Below are 23,774 nucleotides of genomic sequence, written 5' to 3'. Positions count from 1 at the left end.
GCTTAACTGACTGGCCAAGAGGAAGGGAAGGAAGGATAGAGAGGACCTGGGGGTCAGGGGTCATGGAGCGTACAAAAATGCCAACGGGGCAAAAAAAACAAAGAAATGAGGAAGGAAAAAAACAGCAGACGACAGGAGCTTCAGTGGCTGTGCGTGTCCTGGTATTTATCTAATTGTCCCTTACCCACACACTGGCCATCTCTTTAAGGACATTTTTAGCCTGCTCAATTCCTCTGCTAGATAAATGTTTGTGCGTTCATAAAAATGCGAATCTAATGCGGCGTTTGTATGAGTCTAATTGCATGAGAGTACGAGTGTGTGTGTGTGTCAAAGGACAAATGATCCTGGCCATCCTGACGTTTAATAAATAGAGGCGCGTACCGCTGACGCACTTCCGCTTCCTGTTTATTGGCCCAAAACTCAACAGACGACAATTTCTATACCCAAATTATGTGACATTGATGGGGGGCCAGTGTTGTCTAGTCAGTTGTTTTCTTATTTTGGTATTTGGTCTTTAAAGTAATCTGTGAATATATAATCATATTTTGCTGAAATTATATTAAAGGTTCTGATATCGGGTGTATTTTATAGATATCAACTGTTTATGTCTACTGCTCTTATAGCTATTACTATTTATAGATAACTGAGTACATTTTCCAACACTAAAATAAGTGTTAAGAACCACTCTGTTTCTAATAAAACTTCATCAAATGAGGTTACGTGGAAGTTTTAAGAAAATTATCTTTTCCATTATTTGGAAAATTAAATGTAGTCTCGTATTTATAGATACATTTCTGTATAGATACAGAACCATCTGCTTTTGGTACCCAGATTGGCAACCCTAATCGGATCTCAACGCACTGCGTTCGCCCAGGAGGCAGACCTTGCGTTAATGTCCTTAAATAAGAAATTCATATCATTAATTTGATTTTGTCTCCCTGCCGGGCCCTCGGCTCGCTCAGTGACAATTTGTCAGGACCGGCGTGTGTGCGGGGTGCTTGTGCAGTGCATTTCAAATGAAATGTAATTGCTGTGTAAGCCCTACCCATTAAGGTCCTGTCCTGGCAAGTGCGTGGGCTACATAATGGCAGTGCAAATAGTTTGAGTAGACCAAAACAGAGCTGAGCCGAGTCGGAATTAATGGAATTGCATTCCGGCACAGATCCTCGAATTTGCGGCCGATTCCTAAGCGGACAACTCGGCTAATTGGGCATGTGAAACATGAAAGCTTATAGGAGTTTAAAAACCAAAATTTAGAAAGAAAAAAGTAGATGTGTGTATATTGTCAGCTTTGATTTTAATACCTACGCTGTAAACTTACACTTTATATTTCATTTATTAAAGTGATTGCATCCGAAATATTGGCAAAAATATATTAAAAATTAAAAATATATAATAAACTACTATCCCTTTTTTTCAACATTTATTTACGCAGTCGAAGCAAATATCGCTTCGAAAGTAATTTAGCTTTGCGATATTGATGCAAGCCAAGTAAATATTCCATTTGGTTGACGGATTTTGTGCAGAGAAACATTTATTTACGAGCAATTCATGCGTGCTCAAATGTCATTGAGTTCAAAGGATGCGACGCACTGCAAATTCTATATATTTATTGCACATATATGGTATTTACCCGGGCCAAAGGCAATGGCTGATTCCGATTCCACCGGCTATGAGAGACCCTAAAATAAGTATAATTAGTTTTTCGCTGGTGCTACCGGAAACCATTTTATGAAATATTTTATTTAATTATTGCGAATATTGGCAAATTTTTTTGGCCACGCCAGCCATCTCCCAAGGGGATGGTCGTCCAGTTTTGTTCGGGGTTCCGGCCATTTCTGTTGCGGTGATAAAATTTTGACACAGGTTTGGCGGCCTCCTGCCCCCCGGATCCAAAAACTGGCATTCCCCGACCGGGGGTCGAACTAATTAGACGGCGCACCAAAGCGAACATTTTGGTATTAAAATTGTTGAAAGCTCAAAATTATATTTTTGGATCGCGGCAATAATTACGCTAAGCCAATGTGCAAATTGTTATGCCTGTGGTTTCCCCGCAGCCCCATCACATGTGGAATGTTTGTTCGGCTTGTGGAATGTGGGCAGGTGGGTGGCCGGTCCTCGATGTGTAATCTGAATCCCGATATATAGTAGGTAGATACGGCTGGGCGGTCTGGATAATGACAACTTTTGACGGGTTTTGTGTCCTGTCCGGCGATAGAACTGCAGGGATTTTGAGAATTGTTAAGAAGTATCTTTTCAAAAAGAAAATAAAATGTTCTACGTATCTAGATCTAATATAAAATAGTAACTTAAAGTAGCTTTCTCAAGACTTAAGACACCTACCTCTACCTATTAAAATTATTATTTCTCACTATATCTTTACCGTTTTCTATAGTAATTCCACATGGTTAACCCTTGTTCCACCATTGTATTTCTTGATCAAGTCCATCCAATTAATGTCTTGTCAGGCCCAAGGGGGGAAAACGGCTGCTGTTCAATAGAGCAGCAGTCGCCGATTATTAGAGGAAACGCCAATAAATTGCAACATTGACGCGTAGCCCAATCCCCGGACTCCCCGGCACCCCATATACCACGTATCCTACTACGTACAACCCACTTTTTCGCCGGAAGCATGTGCGTGAGCTAAGTGCGGGCAAAGTTCAAAGGCGAGTCACACGTTAAACGCCCATTAAATTTAGCTTCGATATGAATGCGACTCGGAGCTGCCCCTCCCCGAGGAAGGGGTCACGTGTGATTAGACCTGGTCGCGGTCACGCCAGCCGAAAGCCCTTATCCCCATTGAGCCATAAATATTGGTAACACAATCTAAGCTCTGGCCGGGGTCGGGACTTGCGCTCGAGGTGCGAAAAGTCGCACCGCCAGTCGCCAGCCGGCGCACACACACGCCATCTGCCGGCCCGCACCGCCACTCATTTCGTGGACCCCTCAACTTTGGCCCCCGCCAATCGTCTGTTTTAAATCGCTACCAAATTGGTTTTCAATTTTTAAACGCCTCTCCAGGCTATCGGCTGCTAGGTGCCAGGTCCTAGGTCCTTCGTCCTCCGGTTCAGGTCCTTGCGTGCCTTTGCGTCTTGTCCTTTGCCGAGAAAAGGCCACACAAACGCCCCACCCGGTACACTGGGAGTTACAAATTTAGGTTCACAATAAATATTAAGTTAAAAAAAAATGTCACCATAAAATCTTATTTCATTAGTAATTCTAAAACTTTAATTTTCTAGAAAAAAAACCAAAAAAGTAAAGAACGAAAACTTCGCAAAAATGTTAAGGCAGTATATTTTTATAGATTATTGTTGTAAAAAATTGACTTACTGGTTTTTTTTCAGTGTAGCACCCCTGCAGAATGCCTGTGTGTCGTTCTTATGTTTTATACATGATTTTTCCACGCGCTCGCCCGGATTTTGTGGAGTAGTTTGCTGCGGAGCTGGGAGCAGAGCCAGGAGCCAGGCCATAATTCAAGTAAGGCGTTAATCTGTGACACCCAATGCTCTGCAAAGCCAACAACATGTGTCGGGGATGGAGATCGCAGCTGTTGTTTGGCAAGACCCTTGCATTTTGTCGCCGGGTGAAAAATGACACACAGTCGAAAGGGTTAATTACTCAAGGGGTCAATCGACTGGGCGTGTTCCAAGCCCTTTTGTTTTTGGACCCTTGTTCGGAGAAAGCTGTTTTGAATAAGAACTGAAGAAACTTTATACTTACTAAACCAGTTCTAAAGAATTCGCGAATTTTCTTTTTTCATCTTCATCTGTTCATCTGTAGAAAACTGAAACAGTAGAACTTTTCAAATTTTTCCCAACCCATAAACATAAATATTAAAATCCAATATTTTGGTTTTTTCAAGTTTTTTTTATTCATTTTTTTGTTTTAGTTTTTCTACTCATTGTTTTTAACATTTTTTTGTGTTGGTAATTTTAAAAAAATTTTTTACTTTTTTTGTTTACGTTAGTTTAGAAATTTTTGTGGTTTTCCGTTTTACATATACATATCCATATATATGCATCGTATAATTAATTATTAATATAATAATAGAAGTAAATATTACTCTTTATGGTTTAAACTATCACGTTTTTCACAATAATCATTTCTTTCGTTTTGCTTAGTATTCCTCTCGCATTTTCCATATTTAAGTAGCTTACAAAATTACTTTTAATAGAGTTCCATTATGTTCATTTCGTAGGTCTGTGTGTGTATGTGTGTTTGTATCGTATCATATTCGTAGAGTTAAATGTAAATTATTCATATAAAAGTTGCAAACTTAAAGGGCACATAAAAGTCAATAAGCAAATGTGTGTGGTTGTGTGCTACATCATAAACTAAAGTCAACACTTCATGTGAAAAACAAAATAGTTGTGGCAGAACTATGTATAATTACGCAACAGCCGATTGAATTGTCGTCGGACATCCTACATCTCTCTCATGTTATAATATCTATAATATTGATAGATCGTTAAGCTCATACAGAAGCGTCTGGCCAATGTGGATGTGATTGTGTTCATGTGTGGATAAAATTGATAAGGCGACATTTTAAAAAAGAAGCAGGGAAGTATATTTACAGATATCTAATGATTACAAAATAATAGTTAATGAAACGATCTTTGCACTTTTCGTATTTGCGTGGTGTGTGTTGTGTGTGCTGTGTGTATGCTTGCTTAGGTTAGATGAGCGAAGCAAAAGTCGAGGAGCTGAAGGACCTTGAGGACCAGTTTTGCAAACTGCATCGGACAACTTCACCGTTCGCCTCTTATTTAGTTATAGTATTCTCAAATTGCAGTCCCGCTTTCAAGTCTCTCTATATGTGTGTTTGGATATATGCAGATATTTATAGTTATTATCTGTATTAAGCTTACATTTGATTTCTCACATATGGTTTAAATTTAGATCTATTCACTATGCGAAACAAACTTCATTATCTCTTAATGCTTTTTTTTTCGTTTGCATGATTTGCCTTTTTTGTTTTTATAAAGTTTTAAACTTTTTTTGGACTTGACAATTTTTGTGTTTTTAAAATTTTTTTGTTCTTTTCTCTAGCATTTTTTTATAGTCGTAGTTTTCTCGAATTAAAAATTAACAAGTGCAAAAACTAAAGGTAAAAAATAAATGGTTTTTGACATGCTTCTAAATGCTTGGCGGGGTACGAAGTTCTGAGGTTTTCGGGGGTGTACCAATTCGATAGATCGGATCGATAGATCGATAGACTGAGGGGCAGTGCACTGCGACAGGGGAAGCTGTGGACACCCGAGTGCAAGTCGGATTCCTATTGCTATGCCGCTGGCGATTGCGCTAGACTGGCTTGTGGTAAATGCTTAAACAACTAAAATTCGCTGGCACTTGAGCCCCGCTTGCCTCAATTGGGTTTAAGGATTACAAGTTCTCACTGCCTCTTAAACAATTACATTTTACATTTGCGCTTAGGTCACACACAAAAAATAATCATAATAATAGTAATCATATTTATACGCGTTTTCTGGCTTCACTGTACCCTGGCATATAGAGTTATATACGTGTATATAATATATATATTATTTTGTAATTTACAAAATTTATTTGCATTAAGATCATTTGGTTTTTGTTGTGTATCAGTATCAATTTCGTTTGATTTGTTTTCAGTTTTCGTTAGGTAATATATGCATAGGTTATATCGTTATCGTTATGGTTATTATCTTTAATCGTATAGTACAACAGTTCATGGCATTACGTCAACTATTAACGCTGCTCTAAGTAGGAAAATTTGCCTTGATTTTGCATCGCTTTAAAAAATAAGGAGAATAATCAACAGAACAAAAATGTAAGGGCAATCGTTTCGTTATTTTCTTTCCAAGATCATGGCTGGTTGGCACTGGTACAAAGCAGACAGACCCCGCTGTGTGTATAATTGGTGTGTGAGCTGCGTGTGTGTGTTTTGTGTGAGCATTGAGCATTTCGTAAGCAACCATTTTTTTAGTTTTTTGTCGAGGGTATGCGAAAAACAAACAATTAGAATCGTAACTACTAAACCAACGCGCGCTAGGCAAATTGCAATAAACAAATTTCAAAAATTTTCACTTAATTATGCTAAACGCTAACGACTGTTCCCACTTTACGCTTGACTTGAATACTACAAAAGAATAAGAATGAATAAACAAAAGATTGCGGAGCATCGGATGCGAGTGCCCCCATGACAACTAAGTCGTAGATATTAACTTACACCTAATCCAAAAAGTGTATCTTCATTATCGTGTAACAACTACTTCTGCGACGATGACGAGCCCGCTACCGTAACCGCTGGCGTTGCTGCTGCTGCTGCTACTGTTGCCGCTGTAGATGATATTGCTGCTGCAGAGGTGGCCGCTGCTGCCGCTGATGTGGCACGTGCTGAATTTGTCTGTGATCCTGCTCCAGGCTTGGGTTTCTGTTGCTGCTGCTGTTGTCGCTTGTGTGGCGCCAGGCCTGTGTTGCTGCCGCCGCGTCGCAGCTCGTGCTGCGATCCCTGATTGCGATTGGCCACCTGCGGCTTGTTGCCCAGGGATCCGCTGCGAATGCGTACTGTGCTGCTGCCGAAGGAGCCTGTGCGTCTGCGGTTCTGCTGCTGATTGTAGCCCCCGTATCCCTGCTGATGGTGGTGGTATTGCTGATGCTGCTGTTGTTGCTGCTGCTGCTGCTGTTGCAGCAACCTGCCCACATAGTCGCTGCGATTGGTGATGGTGGTGTTGAGGCGACGACCGCCGGCCGTTATGACAGCCGTGCCATCGCTCTCGGACACACTGCGGTGCCGGTTGAGCTGACGGCCCGGGTTCAGGCTGCCCACTCCCTGCAGCATCTCGTTGATCTCCGGCTCCACCACGCGGAAGTCCTCAATGGTCTTGAAGCTCTTCAGGTATTCTGCCAGTTTGGGCTGCACCTCCAGTTTCTCGCCGTTCTTGTAGTACTTCAGGAAGGCCCAGAACTTCTCGAGGCCGTACAGTTGACCTGATGGCAGGAAATATAATTAGTAACGCATCCAAATTTAAATAAGTAGTCAGTTTTATACAATTCCAATCAACTCTTACCTGTTTCATAATCGGCAACCGTCTCGTCCTGGAAATCCTGATACACGTTCGGTCTGAACTTCTTCTCCAGGCCGTACGAGAAGAACCGGAAGAGGCACTCGAGACCATAGCGGAAGCCGTTGCCGGCATCCTCCAGCGCCAGCGAGCGGAACTCGTTGTACATGCTCTTGTTGAAGTTCTCGCGCAGGAAGAACGACCAGAAGCGGTACAAGGTGTTCATCTCCTGCGACTGTCCGTAGCCCAGGCGTCGGCGCTCCTTGAGGCACCGCGAATGGTACTTGTGGTAGGCCTGTTGGGTGAAGTTGTTCTCCTTGAGCAGTGCATGCGACGGATGCTGGAATATGGGCAGCGACTGCGGCACCGAGGATCCAAACGATCCGTACGATGAGGCAGTGGGCGAAGTGCCTGCCGAGGATCCCATTGAGGTGGTGCGCGGTCGGTGCTCCACAGTGTCGAGCAGCCAACCGACGTGGGCCTCCACTGGCGGATTGGCGGTGTGGCGGAGTTTCCTCTTCCTCGGCGTCCGGGGATCAATCGAGTGCGAGTTAGGAGCAGCGTAGAAGCGGGCACGTCGCGATTTCAGGGTGTTGTTCAGCGTGGAGTTCAGGGTAGTATCACCCACCAGGGTCTCATCCAGATCCTCTTCGAATGGCGGCGGTGGTGGGACCACCTGCTGCGCCACCACGGATTTGTTGCGACCACCGGCCAGCTTTTCAAAGTCCGCCTGGGAAATCACATTGACAGTCTTGTAATCGGTCACCACATTGGTGGTGGTCCACAGATCCTCCTCGTAGTTGACCAGACCGTCGTTGATGATGTTCTCCAGATCCTGGGTGATTTTCGTGCGCGATGTAAAGTCGGCGGTGCGATCGTAGCCCTCGTGTTTGGGCGCACGACCCACTTGGGCCACAATCAGCAGCTTGTTAATGTCACGGTCGGCGAACTCGTAGTCGGACTCGTCGTCGTCGGAGAAGTTCTCGGTGAAGTTGTTGATGCGTCCGGTGCCGGGGGGTAGGGGGTCCATTAGCTCCTCGTCAAACTGGAAGTCTAGTTCTTCCTTTTCGGCATGGCACTGAGCGGATGGCGGAGCAGCTGTTTTGGATGAGGATTTGGAGTGGGTTTTGGAGTAAGCAGCATTGCCAGATTTTATGTTGTTGTTCGTGGTAGTAGTGGCGGTGGAGGTGGTTGTGGTTTTGGTGGCATTATTGGTGGTTGCTTTGGTGGCTGAGGAAGCATTGTTGGTGGTTACACACACAGTGGCTGATGATGAGGCGTTGGATGGGGCGTTGTTGGACGTGGACTTGGACGTGGACGTGGACGAGGTGTTGTTCGTTTTGACATTATCGTTATTATTGTTGTTGAGCGTTTGTGAAAGCGGTGGCTGTTGTTGTTGTGGTGGTGTAGTAGCGTTTTCTTTGATAGCATTTGTTTTGGAGCGTCTCTTTACCTCTTTCCACATGCCCTCCGGCTCCGCCACCAAAGCAGCTGTCGCCGCACCAGCGCCCTTGCCCGCCGCAGCTGCAGCAGCCGCCGACCTCTTGTCCGGCGTCGATGTCGACTTGGGCTTCACACTCTCCGCCAGTCCACTCAAATGTCCAGCCAGTTCGGCGGCTCCGCCCTCCACCTGCTGGGTCAGCGCACTGATCGCATTAACAGAGTTCAAGGCCGCAATGGTCGATGATCTCTGCTGCTGCTGCTTATCCTGCAACATCTTGGGCACCAGATTCTGCGAGTTCCTTGGCACCGGCGGCGGCGGAATGCTGCTCAGCGGCATCGTGGCCATCGCCGATGTGAGAACGGGCGGCGGCGAACCGACCTCAGTCTGCTCCTCCAGTTTCTCCTCAACCTCCTCCGGCTGCTGCTGCTTCTCCGGCTGACTCTGCTCCACCAGCTGGACGGCAGCCTTAAGTTCCCCTTCCTGAGCCTCCGGCACATCGGTGATGGGCCAAGCGGTCGGTGTCGTCTTGGTGCGCACCTTGTAGCCCTCGAAGAGCTCCAGTTTATCCGATTCCTTGATGGCGTTCACTATCAAAGCCACATCGGTGGTCAGTGCGAGAACGCGATGGAACGAGGCGATCAGGGTGACTGGGATATAGCCCTCGGGGTCCATTTTGCGGCGCAAAAAGAAGTCGCCGGTAAGGTTGTCGGCGCTGAAATAGTATTCACTAAGGGGGATCGAAGGGAGAGAATGTGGGGGTCAACAAAAAGGTTCTGAGATACAACAGATATAATGCCTTTGGCTGCAGTTTTAGGAAAATATGTGACTAAGTCGGGAAATTTACAGGGAATTTTTAGAATTAAACTAAAATAGGATATTTAAAATTGTTTTCAATTATCTCCCAAACCAGCTTAAATCCAGCAAAAGGCATTAGGCAAACATTTTAATGACTCTACTCACACTTGCTTCTTGATGGCCTCCTTGACGCTGGTGGCGTCCATTTCGATGTAGGCTGCGGGCACATTGCCAAAGTAGTGAGTGCCCATGAGCACATACGACGACTGCGAGGAGTCGGCGCCGGCGGCGTCCGCCGGCAGATAATTGGCATACTCGCCCGAAGCTAGCAGATGGCGTGGTATGCGATGAGTCGGGCGACCTGGTCCCTGTCGGGAGAATCCGCCCCGGCCTTGCCGCCCGCCGCGGTACGGCGTCCGGTAGCGACGCGGCCCGCGCGCTGCTGAGCCAGCTGCTGCTGCTGACCCGGCACCACCCGCTGCTCCAGAGCGCTGCTCATCGAGCGCTGCGGCTGTGGTGGTGCTGCCGCTGCTACGCCAGGAATCCACGCGCTCGGACGTAGAAGCCGCTGAGCGTGACCCGTACGGATGCCGGCCGGCGTGTGGGTGCCGCGACTCGCCTCCCGCTCCTCCAGCGCCCGGCTGGCGGTCATGGTAGATGCGCGGTGGGCGGCGCTGGTCGAAGCCATCGTCGCTGAGCCGCCGATTTGGCCGGCCGCCAATCGGCTTGGGGCGGCTGGATTTAGCCAGATCGATGGGCAGCGGACGCCACTTGTGCTTGGGTAGCTTCTTGGTGAGGGCAGGCCCGGCAGCGGAGCCAGAAGCTCCTGCAGCAGCAGTGGTCGCTGGTTCAGCATCTCGCTGGGCTTTGGCATCATGACTCGTGCTGGCAGCCGATGCAGTTGTGGATTGGCTGCTGGTGGCGGTGGCGGTGGCAGTGGCGCTGCTGCTGCTGGGATTGCTGTTGCTGCCGCCGCTTCCGGTCGAGGGTGCGACGCTAGACTCTGTGGCAACTTCACTTGAAGTGGTATTGCTGGCTGCTACGGCGGCTGCTGTCTTGGCTGGCTGCTGTTTTTTCGTTGGGTTGCGCTTGGGTTCGTTGCTGGTGGCTTTGCCAGTGCCAGAAATTCCGCCAATTAGCGTGGGCCAGTCACCAACGTTGCTAAAGTCGCTGGCCTGCAAGAGATGGTGTTAAACGTTTAGTATTAGGAACTTAATTGTGAGATGGGGTTTGATGAAGTGATAAATATTTGATCATTATGACCATCTTATGAGAGTAATATCAAGAAATGTACTTTTAAATCTTACAAATAAGTATTTTTTCTTGCATAAGATATCATTGTTGTGTTTACCATTTCATCGGCTATAGTTAAGAGCTTAGTTAATTGATTTCTCACCTTCTGATTGACCTTCTTTTTGTCCTTTACCACGACTTTGGCAAGCACGTCTGCCTGACTGGCATCAACTGTAATGAAACAAGCGATTCTGGGGTGAGTATATTGATGGTGGAAGTACAAGAACAGTGTTTTAAAAATAAGAAATCAGGCCATGCCACGCCATATGCGTCGCCAAAATTGGAGGCTCTCTCTCGGAGCAGCGGGTCAACAGAGAACCCGAGTGAAAAGCCAGAGAGTCGGACAGGGACACGTGAGACGAGAATGAGAGCCAGGCGGGAGAGCACCGTCACATGGTGGTCAGGTTCGCCCGTTCTCATCTCTTGCATCAAAACAACTCCATGGGGGGTAGTGAATATATAGGAATTTCCAAGTTGAAAATATATATATTTTAAGTACAGAAATTCACAAAGGAAAAATACATATAATTAAAAATAAAACCATAGTCGAAATCTTAGTTAATTGACGTGTATAACAAGTAGTCGTAAATAATTATAAAAAATATTGAAATGGAACTGTTCTATATATTATACAGAATATAATGAAAAATTAAATAATACCTTTAGTTTTATTTAAGTTTTAATAGCTTTAACAGCCTTAAATAATAAGTATACCACTAGTGAAAGTGGTAACCCTATCGCTAACCCTATTTTGAGGTCGTTGAACTCTTGAGATATTCAAAAAATAATATATGTTTTTTGCAGCCCCTTTACCAATATGTTACGCAAATTCAAAAACATCTATAAATAATACCGCCGACAAATATATTGATATCCAAATTTATGGCCCACATTCACTATACTTTTTGACTGAGAGCTAGTTATATTTCTGGTTTTGTGTAGGTCTTTTTCCCTAGTTTACTTGAGATTAATTGAGTTGTGTATGGAAAATTTTCCATCAACCACGGGCACTCACCAATTGTTGTTGCTGCTGGTTCGGTTGTTGCTGCCGCTGATGTTGCCGCTGCGGATGACGATGTTGTTGCTGCTGCTGTTGTGCTTGCTACTGCTGCTGCTGTTGTGGTGGTCTGTGCAGTGGTTGTTGCTGCTGTGGCTCCCTGTTGAGGTTGCTGCTGCTGCTGCGGTTGTTGCTGCTGTTGCTGTTGTGTCTTTTTGTTGCTGGCGGTGTTCTGTGCGTTGTTGTTGCTTTGGCTGGCAGTCTGCTTGGCTTGTTGTTGCTGCTGTGCCTTGGGCTGCAAAACACGTTTGTCCAATGGAGAAGTTCCTGCCTTTGGGCTGCCGGATTGTTTGGCTGATATCTGTAAGGAGAAACACATTTGACGGATGTGAGTTGAGTTTCAAAGGCTGTATACCGAGTAGGTAACTCCGAAAAATGGTTAAAAATCAATGCAACTCCGACCGAACTCCCTCTGTGCGCAGTGTCCCTAACCCAGATTTAGTTCAAGACAAGGGTGGCTATCTACGATGTCGTGCATCGTATATATATACTTTATAGAGAGCGGCTAACTTCTCATTTTGGCGATGGAAAATTACCTCGTTTTGGCACAAGAACTTTTAGTTTCCTTGCCTAAGTTCACTTCTAATCACTCGGCACTGCGGGTTTTTCTCTTATCTGTGTTTGTTCTGCTTTTCATACAACACCTTTGCTATAAGTAGCAATTAGCACAGTTGTTGTTGTTGTAGCCGCTTTAATTTTTATTGGGCCTCTTGGGTTTTTGTTTAAACAATTGCCTGGTATTTCTCGGATGCGTCCGTTCTCTCGAAACGTTGGATGGGTTCTGTGCGATAGCGACAGTTTTTCGCTTCGAATATGCCTCCGCCTCTTTATCGCTGCCTCGCCTCTCTCTCCTCTTTCTCTCTCTCTCTCCCCCCCCACTTTTCGCTGTCCACGCGTTGGCTACGTGAGCAAAAACGAAGACGACGATAGCACAACAACAAAGGCGGGGCGGAGGCATAAGGCACAGCAACAACAACTGGTTTTACAGAGCAGCATAAAAAAGCTACAGTGAAGCTTCTGAATGTGCCAAAAAATTTCTTAAAATTATGTGGATTTTCAATCTTAACATTCTCTCTTTTCTGATTTAAGTCATAAAAAAATACTATATATTCTGATGTATGATACAAGAAACCCCATATTTCCCAGTGTAATAATCTATTTTGGGACAGCAAAAATTATAATTTCAGTAACTAAACTTCACTTCAATATTTCTCAAAAACACTTATTAAAGCTCAAAAACTTTACAAGTTATTCTATAAATGAAGAAGAACCACTGTATCTACATATATTTTTATGATCTATATACCACTACAAAGATATAATTTGTTTAAGATTCCTAATTCATTACCCAAAGCTCTTTTAAAACTTCTGAAATAGTTTTGTATCTGAAGGAGTGCCACTGTATCCCCCGGATCCAAAACAAAAACAAAACGAAAAACAGCCGATGCGCCGGTTCATGGATGCGTCAGAGCGAAAGAGAGAGAGAGGCAGCCGGCGAGAGAGCAAGCGCAGGGCACCCTGTACTCGTATCTGTATCTCAATTCCTACATGTATTCAATGGATACATGTTTTCGCTCAGTGTGCGTACGTGCTTTTATTACTTTATTGTTTTGTTTTTGTACGCATTTTCTAAATGTTGTTTTGATCGGCTTCAAAAGCTCACACACCCACTACCCATATCGAATGAATCGAAGACAGGTGATACGCATATCTCCGAATTAAACAAAAACCCAACGATTATAAACATAAACATTGGCCCTCTCGCTCGCACACGAGGTGTGTAACTTTCTGGGAGCATAAAAAGAGGCAAAACAAAACAACATGTGATTTTCGGCACGTAGGCCATGCGAAGGAGAGTCGAAAAGTGGAGAAACGTGGTGGGAAAACTTCAAAACAAAGAGAGCGGATGCAAGAGGAGAGAGAGAAAATCGAGATATTGCTTAAATAATCCAAAAAAAAACATTGTACAAGAAAAAAATTACAGATACAAAAATTGCTTCACTTTTTGTACGATTTACTATAAAAATACTCTTTAAATATTCCTTTTAAGGAAATTATAGAAAAACTACAGCGAATTACAAGTATTTCATAACCTATTTTCCCCTTTTGAATAATATTTTGAATATATTTCTATTTTCCTTTTAAATTAAGGTTTGTTAGCCATATCATTTGGAACTTGAAAGCTATAGGGTCGACCATAAACCATTATCGAACTCATAAATCATATCACTAAGCTGATATGACCTAACTACCATAAACAAGATACAAAAAATTATAAATCCTCTATCATTATTATTTACCCTAGACCTTCCTTCATAGATAGTAAACCTTAACTATACCTCAAAAACTCTCTATTAAATATATTTCTTAAGTGTAATTGATTGTGTCACGCCTGTACTAAAAATATTTAAACACTTTCCATGCAGTTGATCACGTATTCATCTTAATTGCCAAGGATACATGCATGATGTGTGCCAATAAACTATGCGATTGCAATCACATCGAATAAAGTTCTATGAAAAGTAAGTGGAGAACGACCATGACTCTACTCAGGAGCAAGGACAGGGTATTTCTCGTTCTTTGTGAGTCATAGTAGTAGTTTTTGCATTGCAGAAGGACATTTTCCTATGAGTCACAAGGCGAGCACTAGGGTTTGTAATTTTCCATTGTGCGTACTCGTAGGAAACGCTTTCCCATCAACTTTTGATTAGCGTGTGCCACTTGTCAAGCACATGTTTTGAAGTCTATATTTAAACAAGCATGTTTCTTATCACTTATAGACCTTTTGAACCCCCACATAATTGCTGACGTACTTGGATGTTTGTCATTAAACCTATAATAATATAATACCTATAGGTGAGGTTTTTCAAACCAAGATTAGGCACATTCATTAAGATGGATGGTTCAAGGTCATTGATAGTACTAAAAAGTGTCTAGATTTCACATCAACTCTGTATAATGATTCATGAAGAACTTGGAATTGTTAATTGTACACAACAAACTTGAACTTGCCTATAAATAAAGCTTCAGGTATCCCAATTTTATTCAGTTTCTGTTGTTCTTTAACAACACTTCGAAAGTATATCTCTGGGGTCTGTGTAAATGCACCACATCGCGCGATCGCTAAAAGACAACTGAGGAGCTTGCAATGCAAAGCGACTATTTTAAATGGCATTAGAATCGGCTAGCACGATAGCAACAGCTGAAATCGTACAAAACAACGACAAAGAGAAGTACAAGTAAAGGCAAACAATGACCGAGAGCCGGGTAAACGTGCAAAAAGACCCACATTCAGCGAATCTGGCGTTCTCTAAGTCAACAGTCGAACCGCTCGTAATCAGTTCGGGGTTATAGTGCAGGAGGGATCGGGGTGGCCTATAGTATACATACCCCTTTTTGAGGTTGCGAGCGCTCGGCGGGTCTTTCTGCGTCTTAGCAAATTGAAAAATACGAGCAGAATGCAAAAACCAGTCAATAATGCCGGCCGCAAAAGACGTTATGTAAAAATATTGTAAAAAAATGCGAAAATAAAACCAGAAAACGTGCTCAGCCAATCGAGGGAGCTAAAAAAGATAGCTATACGTGGAGAACAAGTACCCACAATCAGCTCAGCTTACATGAATAATAATAAATATACTAATACGTTTGTGAGATTGCTTAGGTCGAGATGATAGACTACAAGATACTTTGTAAATTCGTTCAATACCAACGTTCAAATACCAACGAAAAATGCCAAGAATGGAACTTTCTTGAGAACATGTCATACCCCTTTTGCACTCTAAACTAATGGGTATACAAAAGGCCGGCCAGCTTTAAACGCAAACAATTTAATGACTGTTATTCATTTTACTTTTTTTCTATTTATAGTTTTATTTGCGATTGAATTGAGCGATTAGACAAGGAGGCTCCACGAGTGGCGGTGAGGTGGGGAGAGCCAGGTTACTCGGATCTGTGGCGACGAACTCCAACGACACTCATCGCACCAACACCGATAAAGATACTCCGACTCTATAGGGGGGGTGTGTGCGAAAAGTTGTTTACGTTCAGAACAACAGAGTCGACCAACTTTACTAAATGCGTAGCAGGCTTAGGAACATAACTCTTATCGAGGTTCCAGGCCCCAAGGGAGAGGTAAACAAGCCCAGAACAAATTTGCACAAAAATGCTGAATAAATTCTATATTCAGCATTTAATTGTGAAAGTAAAACAGATGCCGTGCTGAGGGTTTTCTATAATTTTTTAATAAATATTTGAGGTAGTCTCCCATCACCTCATGGTTCTGTAATCAATCGCATTTGTCACGTTTCAGTATCGCTAAAATATATTGAGCAAATCCCGTAGATTACTTCTCTATCAGCAGTTTGAATAACTGAATGGATCTTATATAAGAGTTCGCAATGGTGACCTTGGCTGCACTTTCCCATAATCTGAGATAGTTGCGCAAACAATTAGTGGGGTCACTTTTTCACTGGGAAGTAGTAGTAGGGAAGTAAGGTTGCGCTTCTCCACTGCCAAGATAAACAAATAAAATTGAATATAAAATTAAATTAATTTGGTAAACAATGGTGAAAGCCATTACTAGATGTTATCCAACGGATTTTGAAGGTATTACAGCACTGATAGGGAGCCAATTTGTTACAACATCGATTTGTATCTATTACAAAACTGTAATTTAAACCGTGTTTAATAGAGGCGTTAATAATGTATCTATTTCTTATCAGAATAAAGAGGCTCGATCTGTATACATAAAATAAACCAAGTAAATATTTTGTCATTTTCCTCTTGACGACAAGGGAAAAATCTCGATTCCCAGGCACAAAGAAAAAGGAAGCACCAGCTTTTCTCTGGCAAAGAAAGAACGAATAAATATCTGATATTATATGCCTGTATACATGCATATTCCAACCAAGCCCATTGATATCGTCAACAAAGATGACAGCCACAAGGGAGGTATTGGTAAATATATGTAATTGTACCTTGGGATTTTCCAAAGACAATGTGAATGGAAAATTACAAAGTTAAACGAAATCGAATACTCTGATAAGAGGCTTGCCAAGCCTCGATTTCCCATGTCGCCTCTGTTTGAAGTATGAATATTTCTGCAACGTAATATCTGAGGGGAAAAGCGTAATTGAGACAAATTAATGTTATTAATCGCCGGTTGCAAGTGAATGCCTAAAAATAGAACGTTAAATTACAATGGCTGTTCGGTTGTTGGGTCGACAACAATAATAACAGTGCACATATCGGAGATCATTGAGTTTTAATGGCAGTACTGGGAAAAACTAGTTTTAATTGTATGACAATCGTGTAATTTAAATGAAAGCATTAGAAAATATACAAATTATTTTGTATACACTTTAGTAAAAAAAAATTCTATCATTTTTTAAACATTTTTTTTTAATAATCCCAAAATGATATAATCACTGCTACTTTAAATACTAGATTATTTAAACATGTTTACATTTTAAACACTTTTTGAAAGAAAAAAATTTTAATATTTCTTTTGTTTTCACTTCAAAAATGTCTTTTCTTTATAGCGAATCTTTACTGTAGTAAATTTAACACACAAAGTCATTCCCCAATTGAGCATGGGGGTCTCTTCTTCTATTAAAACCATAAACCTAAATTAAGTTGTTAAGATGATTGCATATTTACTTTCGTTTTCATGTTTGTTATTGTTTTGTTCCGCCGACAGGTGAGAGGGGGTGGGGCGGAGAGAAAGCGCGAGAGAGGCGGCTCTTATCACTCTCTTTTTTGCGAATCGGCTTTACGCTACGTAAGGCGGCGTAACGTAATTGGCTGAGAGCGTTTAACGTGGAAGTATCAACAAGTATATCAAGTTCTAGCTTCCACGTCGACGGCACACGCGATTTCCAGCCTTCCAGCTGTATGGGTATATTATAATAGTTTCGTAATTTATTCTTTTCGACCGCCTCGCAACCGAGCCACCCTGCCGATTTCACCACGTGGTGAATTCGCAAACACGTGCGGTTTCAGCTGTTTACGTTTTAACTTTTTGAATTTATCTTTTCCCGATGGGGCGGCTTAATAATGGAAACTAGTTGGAATCGGTGGGCGTGTGTTTCTTTCCATCCGCGAACTCTTCCAGGGCACACGTCAACGGCAACTGGCGTGGAAAAATAAACGGGGAAATAAATTTGAATTGCTGCCCTGCAACGCTGCCGCTGCGCAGCTGCAACTCTGCCGACGTCGCCGCTCTGGGTTAAAAAAACAAGAATCGAAGCTAACCAATTTCAAGACAACCTTTTTAACCCTCTAATCGAGCTCGATATTTTATGTAAACCCCTTTCAATACATCTATAATAATAAAAGCCTTTAACCCTTTAATAAACTTACAACTTTAACCAGTATACTAAAACTAATTCTACATTTTTTAAACAATTTTAGAATTAGTTTTAAAACTTTTGTTTTCCAAAAACCCTTCTAAAAAAAAAAACATGTACCCACATTAACCCTTTGAGTTCAACAACATCTACCCACATTAACCCTTTGAGCTCAACCTTTAATATCTCCCAACTATTTATATAGTTGGTTAGGATTAAACCAATTAAGATACATTTAAATCAGTACAATTTGTGGGAATACCCAGTCAAATATTGCATGAATGTAACCCAGGTTGTTAACCAGTTATTAATTAAATTTATTTAATTGTTGTGTAAATCTGCATCTGATGAAGGAAATTGCATTTATAAAAATGATCCCCTCTCTTTATTTTAACCATTTTTATGGTTAATTTAATTGTTAAAATAAAATGTTAAATAAATTTTACCTATTATAATATCATTTTACCTAGACTCCACCCTTAAATACGATCTGAACCGGAAAATCTGATTAGAAAAGGTTGACAAATTTATATTTTCCTTAAGATTTAATTTCACAAGTTTTTGAAAGTTGCAACTATAATTCCTAAAAAAAAGTACCTTGAAAAAAGTAAGAAAATATTTTAGTCTTTACTTGGAAGGGGCATTATTTTGAATATATTTTTTTTAATAAATTACAACTATTAGTAACAAACATAAACAAATATTTAAAATTTTAAATACCCATAATTTTATAGTATTAATATTCTTCACAATTCTACAACTTCTAGTTAATAGTTGCTCTAAAATAATTACTTTATTTTATTTTCTTCCATAAAACTCTTACATTTTGCACAAACTCGGCTCCTAACTTCCAAATTAGTTCGATTTGCATATGCAAAGAATGTCAAAAGTGAGAGATACATATGTATTTGCATATCCAAAGTGGCACAAAACGCTTTCTAAGGCAGAGCGAATTCGAACTGCCGCTTGACAACAAAATGGGAATGAGTTAGAACGTGTAAACTTTTGGCTTTTAGCTTTTTCCACAGAAAGAAAATTAGCCACACCTTTTTGTTGTGTGTTTGTGCGACTGCTTTTCCTCTTTCTGTCTTTTGCCTTTCGCTCTGTGTTGACTTTGCGGTCTCCCCTTTGCAGCCACTTTCGTTCGATGGGGGTGGGCTGTGGGTGGTGGGGGGAGGGGAGGGAGCAGAGGGAGTGTTTGGATAGATAGACGACAAGCGGCTGACCTTGACATTTATTTTTAGTTGAGAAATATTTAACTTTTTCTCTCGTTCGTTGCGACAGCCGAAACAGATGTGCCACTGTAGATATAGGAAAATAATTGGGAACACAGAACTTGAGCATAAATAAAGGGAACAGTATAGAAAAATAACAAATTAGACAGCTTTTTGGCTTGGCTTTACCTTGGCAACAAACATTTTAGGGTATAAATATCTATCATATCATACATTTTTGAACAAAAAAAAATAATATATTTATGCACCCAAACGAATTAAATAAATACTTGTGTTAATAAAATTCAAATATTTTCATATATACAATATTTTTAAGATAACATTTAAAATGTATTTTACTGAAAGTATCTTCTCTTTTAAGGTCTTCACTGTAAACCCAAATACCTTTTGTTTTTTCGTCTTTTGACGAAAGCGAAAAAACGCAGGCAGCAATTTTCGCTGGCATTGCGTAATACAAAACCGCCAGGAGTAAATAAAAATAAATGCAATTAAATGTTTGTTTTTTCCCTCGATTGGCGATTCTCGCGCTTCGCCTTGTTTTGCTCTTTCGATGACACACTGCTCGCCAGCCATTATGCAACCTGCAATGGTGTATCTATGAGATACAATTTTGTAATATCCGCTGCCGCTGTTGCTGCTGCCGCTATTAGCATAACGCTGATAACGGGGCAGGAAAAGCACAACAAAAAGCGGAAAACGTGTTTCCATTGCGCCGCGTGTTTGTTGCCACTGCGCCTCGCACCCTCGTTTATCAGCCGCCCGCTTTGCCGCCTCTCCTCGCCTCCGCCATTCTACGCACATTTGTTTACCAACAACCAAGCACACATATGCACATTGGAATAGTGGCCACACACACGTACATACATGCGTATGTTTTTCCATCATTTTTAAGACGCAATTCGGACAAACAACGAAGTGAGGGAGAGAGCGAAATACTAGTAGCACCAAAAAACGTGCACTTCATTTTTGGGTTCCCAAAATACCAAACCTTATCGCTACTACACCAAGTATCCGACGAATTTGGCAAACCATACCTTATTTTCTAGGATTGTATTTATAATTTCTCTTAGAACCTAGCTTATCTTGATATTTTCTAGATTCCTTTCCTAAAATAAAAGTTTTTATAAGCATTTCCCCTTCTCAGAACCCATTAAAATAGGTTTAAAACCATCTTTTGCTGTCGTTTCTAGAACTTATTCCACTTTTACACAGTTTCCCATTTGCATCTGCCAATATCTAGCTCAGTTTTAGGTTCAACTATTTTTGCAAATGCTAATTTTTCTGTTTCTAATCTGATTAATGGCTCTGTTTCTGTGTACATCATGTGAGATGTGCAACAATCTGTCATAATACTCCATACACCTATAAGAATAGTTCCTGATATCATGATCTCATAAGGCTAATTTACATATTCCCGCCTTTTAACAGCTTTTTGATGCCCATTAACACGACAGTCGTGAAATACTTTCCCATACCCGCGAGTACAATCAATATTCCCTACTGATTCCCCTTAAGGATTGCTTGAAAACCAATAGTGTACTATAAAATCACTCACCTTCCAGGCGTTGACCTTGGGCGGTGGGGCGGCAATGAATCGCTTGGGCGGCGGAGCTGCTCCCGCTGCTCCCTTCTCGCCCGCCTGCTGATCCCCGTCGCCGGACTTGGCCTCGTTGCCGCTGCCATTGCTGCCGGCTCCCTCGATGCTGGCACTCGGCGAAGTGTCCTTGCGATCCTTGTGCACCTTCGGTCCGCCCGGGGCTGCACCCGAGGCGGCAGCTCCGCCAGCATTCGATGCTGCAGCAGCCACAGCTCCCGGCGCAGCCTTGCGCGGACTGCCGCCGCGTGGAGCACGCGACCTCACCGAGGGCTTGCGATCCGCGTCGGAGGTGCCGGGGAGGCGACGGCCACCACCAGCCTGCTGGGATTTCTGACCTTCGCCACGTCCTCCGGTCGGCTGTTGATCGCGCGGCTTCTCCTTGCGCGCCTTTTTGCGATCGCGTCGATGGTGCGACAGCACCGGCACAAAGTCATTGTTGTCGTCCAGTTCCGAGGAGTTCTCGGCGGTGTTATCGCCGCCCGAGGCCGCGGCTCGCTTCTCCCCCGTCTGGGCCAGGCCAACACTGCTGGCCAGCGGGGCTTCCCCGACGGAGGCTGCCTCGGCGGCGGCGGCCTCCTCGCTCCACGACTTGAAGCTCTTCAGATTGGGCTGGTTCTCTTTGTTGTCCACGGTGGCGGCGGTGGTGCTGCTGCTGCTGCCGGCGGTTGTCTTCTTGGTGTCCAGGTTCTGCACCACATTGGCGTACGAGGTGGTGGCGGCGGCGCTGGCCGAAGCGGCGACGGTGGCCACAGGAGCGGCTCCTCCTCCCGTGGACGGCGTCTCCTCCTTGCCGGACATGCTCCTCACTTGTGGCTGCTACTCCTGCGGTTCCTTCGACTCCGGTTTCCTCTCCAGAGTGGGCAGCCGGTGCGCTGCTCCTGCTCCGGTTGCGTCAGCGGCTGATCCTCGTTTGCGGGTCAGGGGAAACTCTTGGCTGCTTCCTTGCCTGCTCAACGGGATGCGGTTGCTCGAGAAATCGGCTTCCAAACTGAGGGGGTTGCAAGATGGAGATAAATCCGATTAGTTTTGTGGTTAAGGTGAGGGGTAAGTTAGTCTAATCAGCTTGGGGAATCATTCTGCTTAATTAGTGGGCAAAATCGATTGAAGTAGGTCATCTATTTCACAACCTCCTTAACTTTAGAGGGAAAAGGGCAACAAATTTAAATCAATAAAAGCTAATGTTTTGATTTTATAGTATAAATTAATCATTCTTTTAAGGTAATACTAAATAATAATACCTTTTTTTTTTAGGTATAAGTCTAGAACTTTTATATTTTGTTAGGGAGTGCAATTCTAACTGACTGTATTTCCCAAAATTTAATTAGAAAACCTTTTTATATTTAACTAAATCGTTAGGAATGACAAATATTTACTATAATAAACCTGACACTGGCCTTAAACATATGCAAATGCTTTATATTTTCATGAGAAATAATAAATATGATTATATTATTCGTATACAATGATTTTAAAGGTGATTTGAATAAGAATCTATACATGTATCTCGCGTTATGAAACTCTCGGTGACCAAACTAGTATCTTTAAGCTTCTGAAACTCCCTCCTAGCCCAGTTCCACTGTATTCACTAGTGGTTTCTCTATAGGATTGCGGGTTGGACGAACCCGAGATGTTTGCAGCTCAATTACGGCGATTAATCTCGCAATATTATTTACTCAAACTTAGGCAACTATTTCAGCACACACACCCACACACACACTGCACTTTGAACTTGTGATAGTACTCCCGAGGGGGGTGCCACTTTCTGGGGGACTGCAGAGGAGCCTCCCGAGGAGTGCGGCGGTTCTTTAGGAACTGGCCATCGGAAAAAGCCTCTCCCCAGCGGCCCTTTTTCTTGGTTTTCCCTCCTCCGTCACGCTGCTCTGGCGAATTGAATTAACTGCCAGCGATTTTGCACGATTATGCACTGCATGCGGGGGGGGAGCGGAGAAAATCCGTGGCGAGGTCGCGACCAATCGTCGGAAATCGAGAGGTATAGAGCTATTATATTATTATGCAGCAGCCACACAGCGGAGTGCTCCGAAGAAGAAGAAGAAGTGAGGTTAGATTTCTGCCCCACCACAAGAGGAAGAGGAAGAAGAGTGGGAACGAGCGGAAAGAAGAAGAGGCGGCACACAACGCCAGGCGACCAGGGCTGGCGAACGTAGCTAACCACTTGTCGGGCAGCGGCCTACGCTCATCGCCTTACGTTTAACGTTAGCCGCTTGTGACAGGAAATTAAGGGCTGTAAACGGCCAGCTATGGTAAACAATCTGGAATAAACAACACTTGTTGTTGCTCTAGGCTCGCTAGCAACAACAAGCTTTGGCTTTGCCCGTGCCAAATATTATGCAATAACAAATGCATTTGGCCAGCGGCCTGCATTGCTGTCAGTGCCGCCCTGGTTTCGGTTGGCGAAACAGCTGATTTCGCCTGCAATCGCCTCGGATTTCAAAAGATGCACGCGGTCACACACACACACTAGCAGGGGTTTTGATTTTGATTTGAATACGCACCAGAAATCGAACCGAAAGCCACGATCAGAATTTCACTTGATTCTGACCTCTCTCTCTCCCACTCTTCGTCTCGTATGTTTTTCCACTACGCACTTTCCGCTCCGCGTGTGAACTATCCGTGGGTGTGTGTGTGCGTGCGGGTGTTGTTATTGTTGCTGGCTTTTGCTTTTGCGGGTTTCCTCGCACACACACTCTCGCACTGCTCGCACTCGCACTCGCCTCGCTGCCTCTCGCTCGCACTCACTCACGCGCTGGTGGGCAGAACGTTACGAATATTATTGATCTCGATTTTTCGCCAATCGCACGCACACTCGACTCGCTTCTGGTCGCACCGATCTGTCGCCGTTCACTGGTGTTGTCAATTAACCGCAATTAGTCAATTAATTGGAGCATTATACCGCCGAAAGGAAAATCAAAATCGGTTACCAGACATGTGGTTCTACGGGTCCAAAA

The 23,774-nt window shown here is 43.2% G+C and overlaps 1 protein-coding gene across 4 annotated transcripts; it reads right to left on the bottom strand.

The window, feature by feature from the left end:
• Window positions 1-3,846: 3,846 nt before the first annotated feature.
• On the bottom strand, window positions 3,847-23,770 carry LOC108024558 (la-related protein 1). 4 transcript variants are annotated; one of them, XM_017094541.3, is made up of 7 exons: window positions 23,322-23,770; window positions 20,767-21,796; window positions 11,588-11,930; window positions 10,676-10,743; window positions 9,445-10,454; window positions 7,047-9,211; window positions 3,847-6,966 (listed from the first exon to the last, which is right to left on the bottom strand). In XM_017094541.3, the coding sequence occupies exons 2-7, from the start codon at window positions 21,604-21,606 to the stop codon at window positions 6,245-6,247; spliced, it is 5,148 nt and encodes a 1,715-aa protein (XP_016950030.1). In that variant the 5' UTR covers window positions 21,607-21,796; window positions 23,322-23,770; the 3' UTR covers window positions 3,847-6,244. The 4 variants fall into 4 exon arrangements, with proteins under 4 accessions (XP_016950030.1, XP_016950031.1, XP_016950032.1 ...); XM_017094542.3 differs by lacking the exon at window positions 23,322-23,770 and adding an exon at window positions 22,514-22,883; XM_017094544.2 differs by lacking the exon at window positions 3,847-6,966 and having other exon boundaries at window positions 7,952-8,138; window positions 8,494-9,211.
• Window positions 23,771-23,774: the final 4 nt, after the last annotated feature.

This window comes from Drosophila biarmipes, chromosome 3R (assembly GCF_025231255.1).
Source record: "Drosophila biarmipes strain raj3 chromosome 3R, RU_DBia_V1.1, whole genome shotgun sequence".
Classification (NCBI taxonomy): domain Eukaryota; kingdom Metazoa; phylum Arthropoda; class Insecta; order Diptera; family Drosophilidae; genus Drosophila; species Drosophila biarmipes.
The sequence above is the reverse complement of the archived record's forward strand: the minus strand, read 5'-3'. Positions and strand labels throughout refer to the sequence as shown.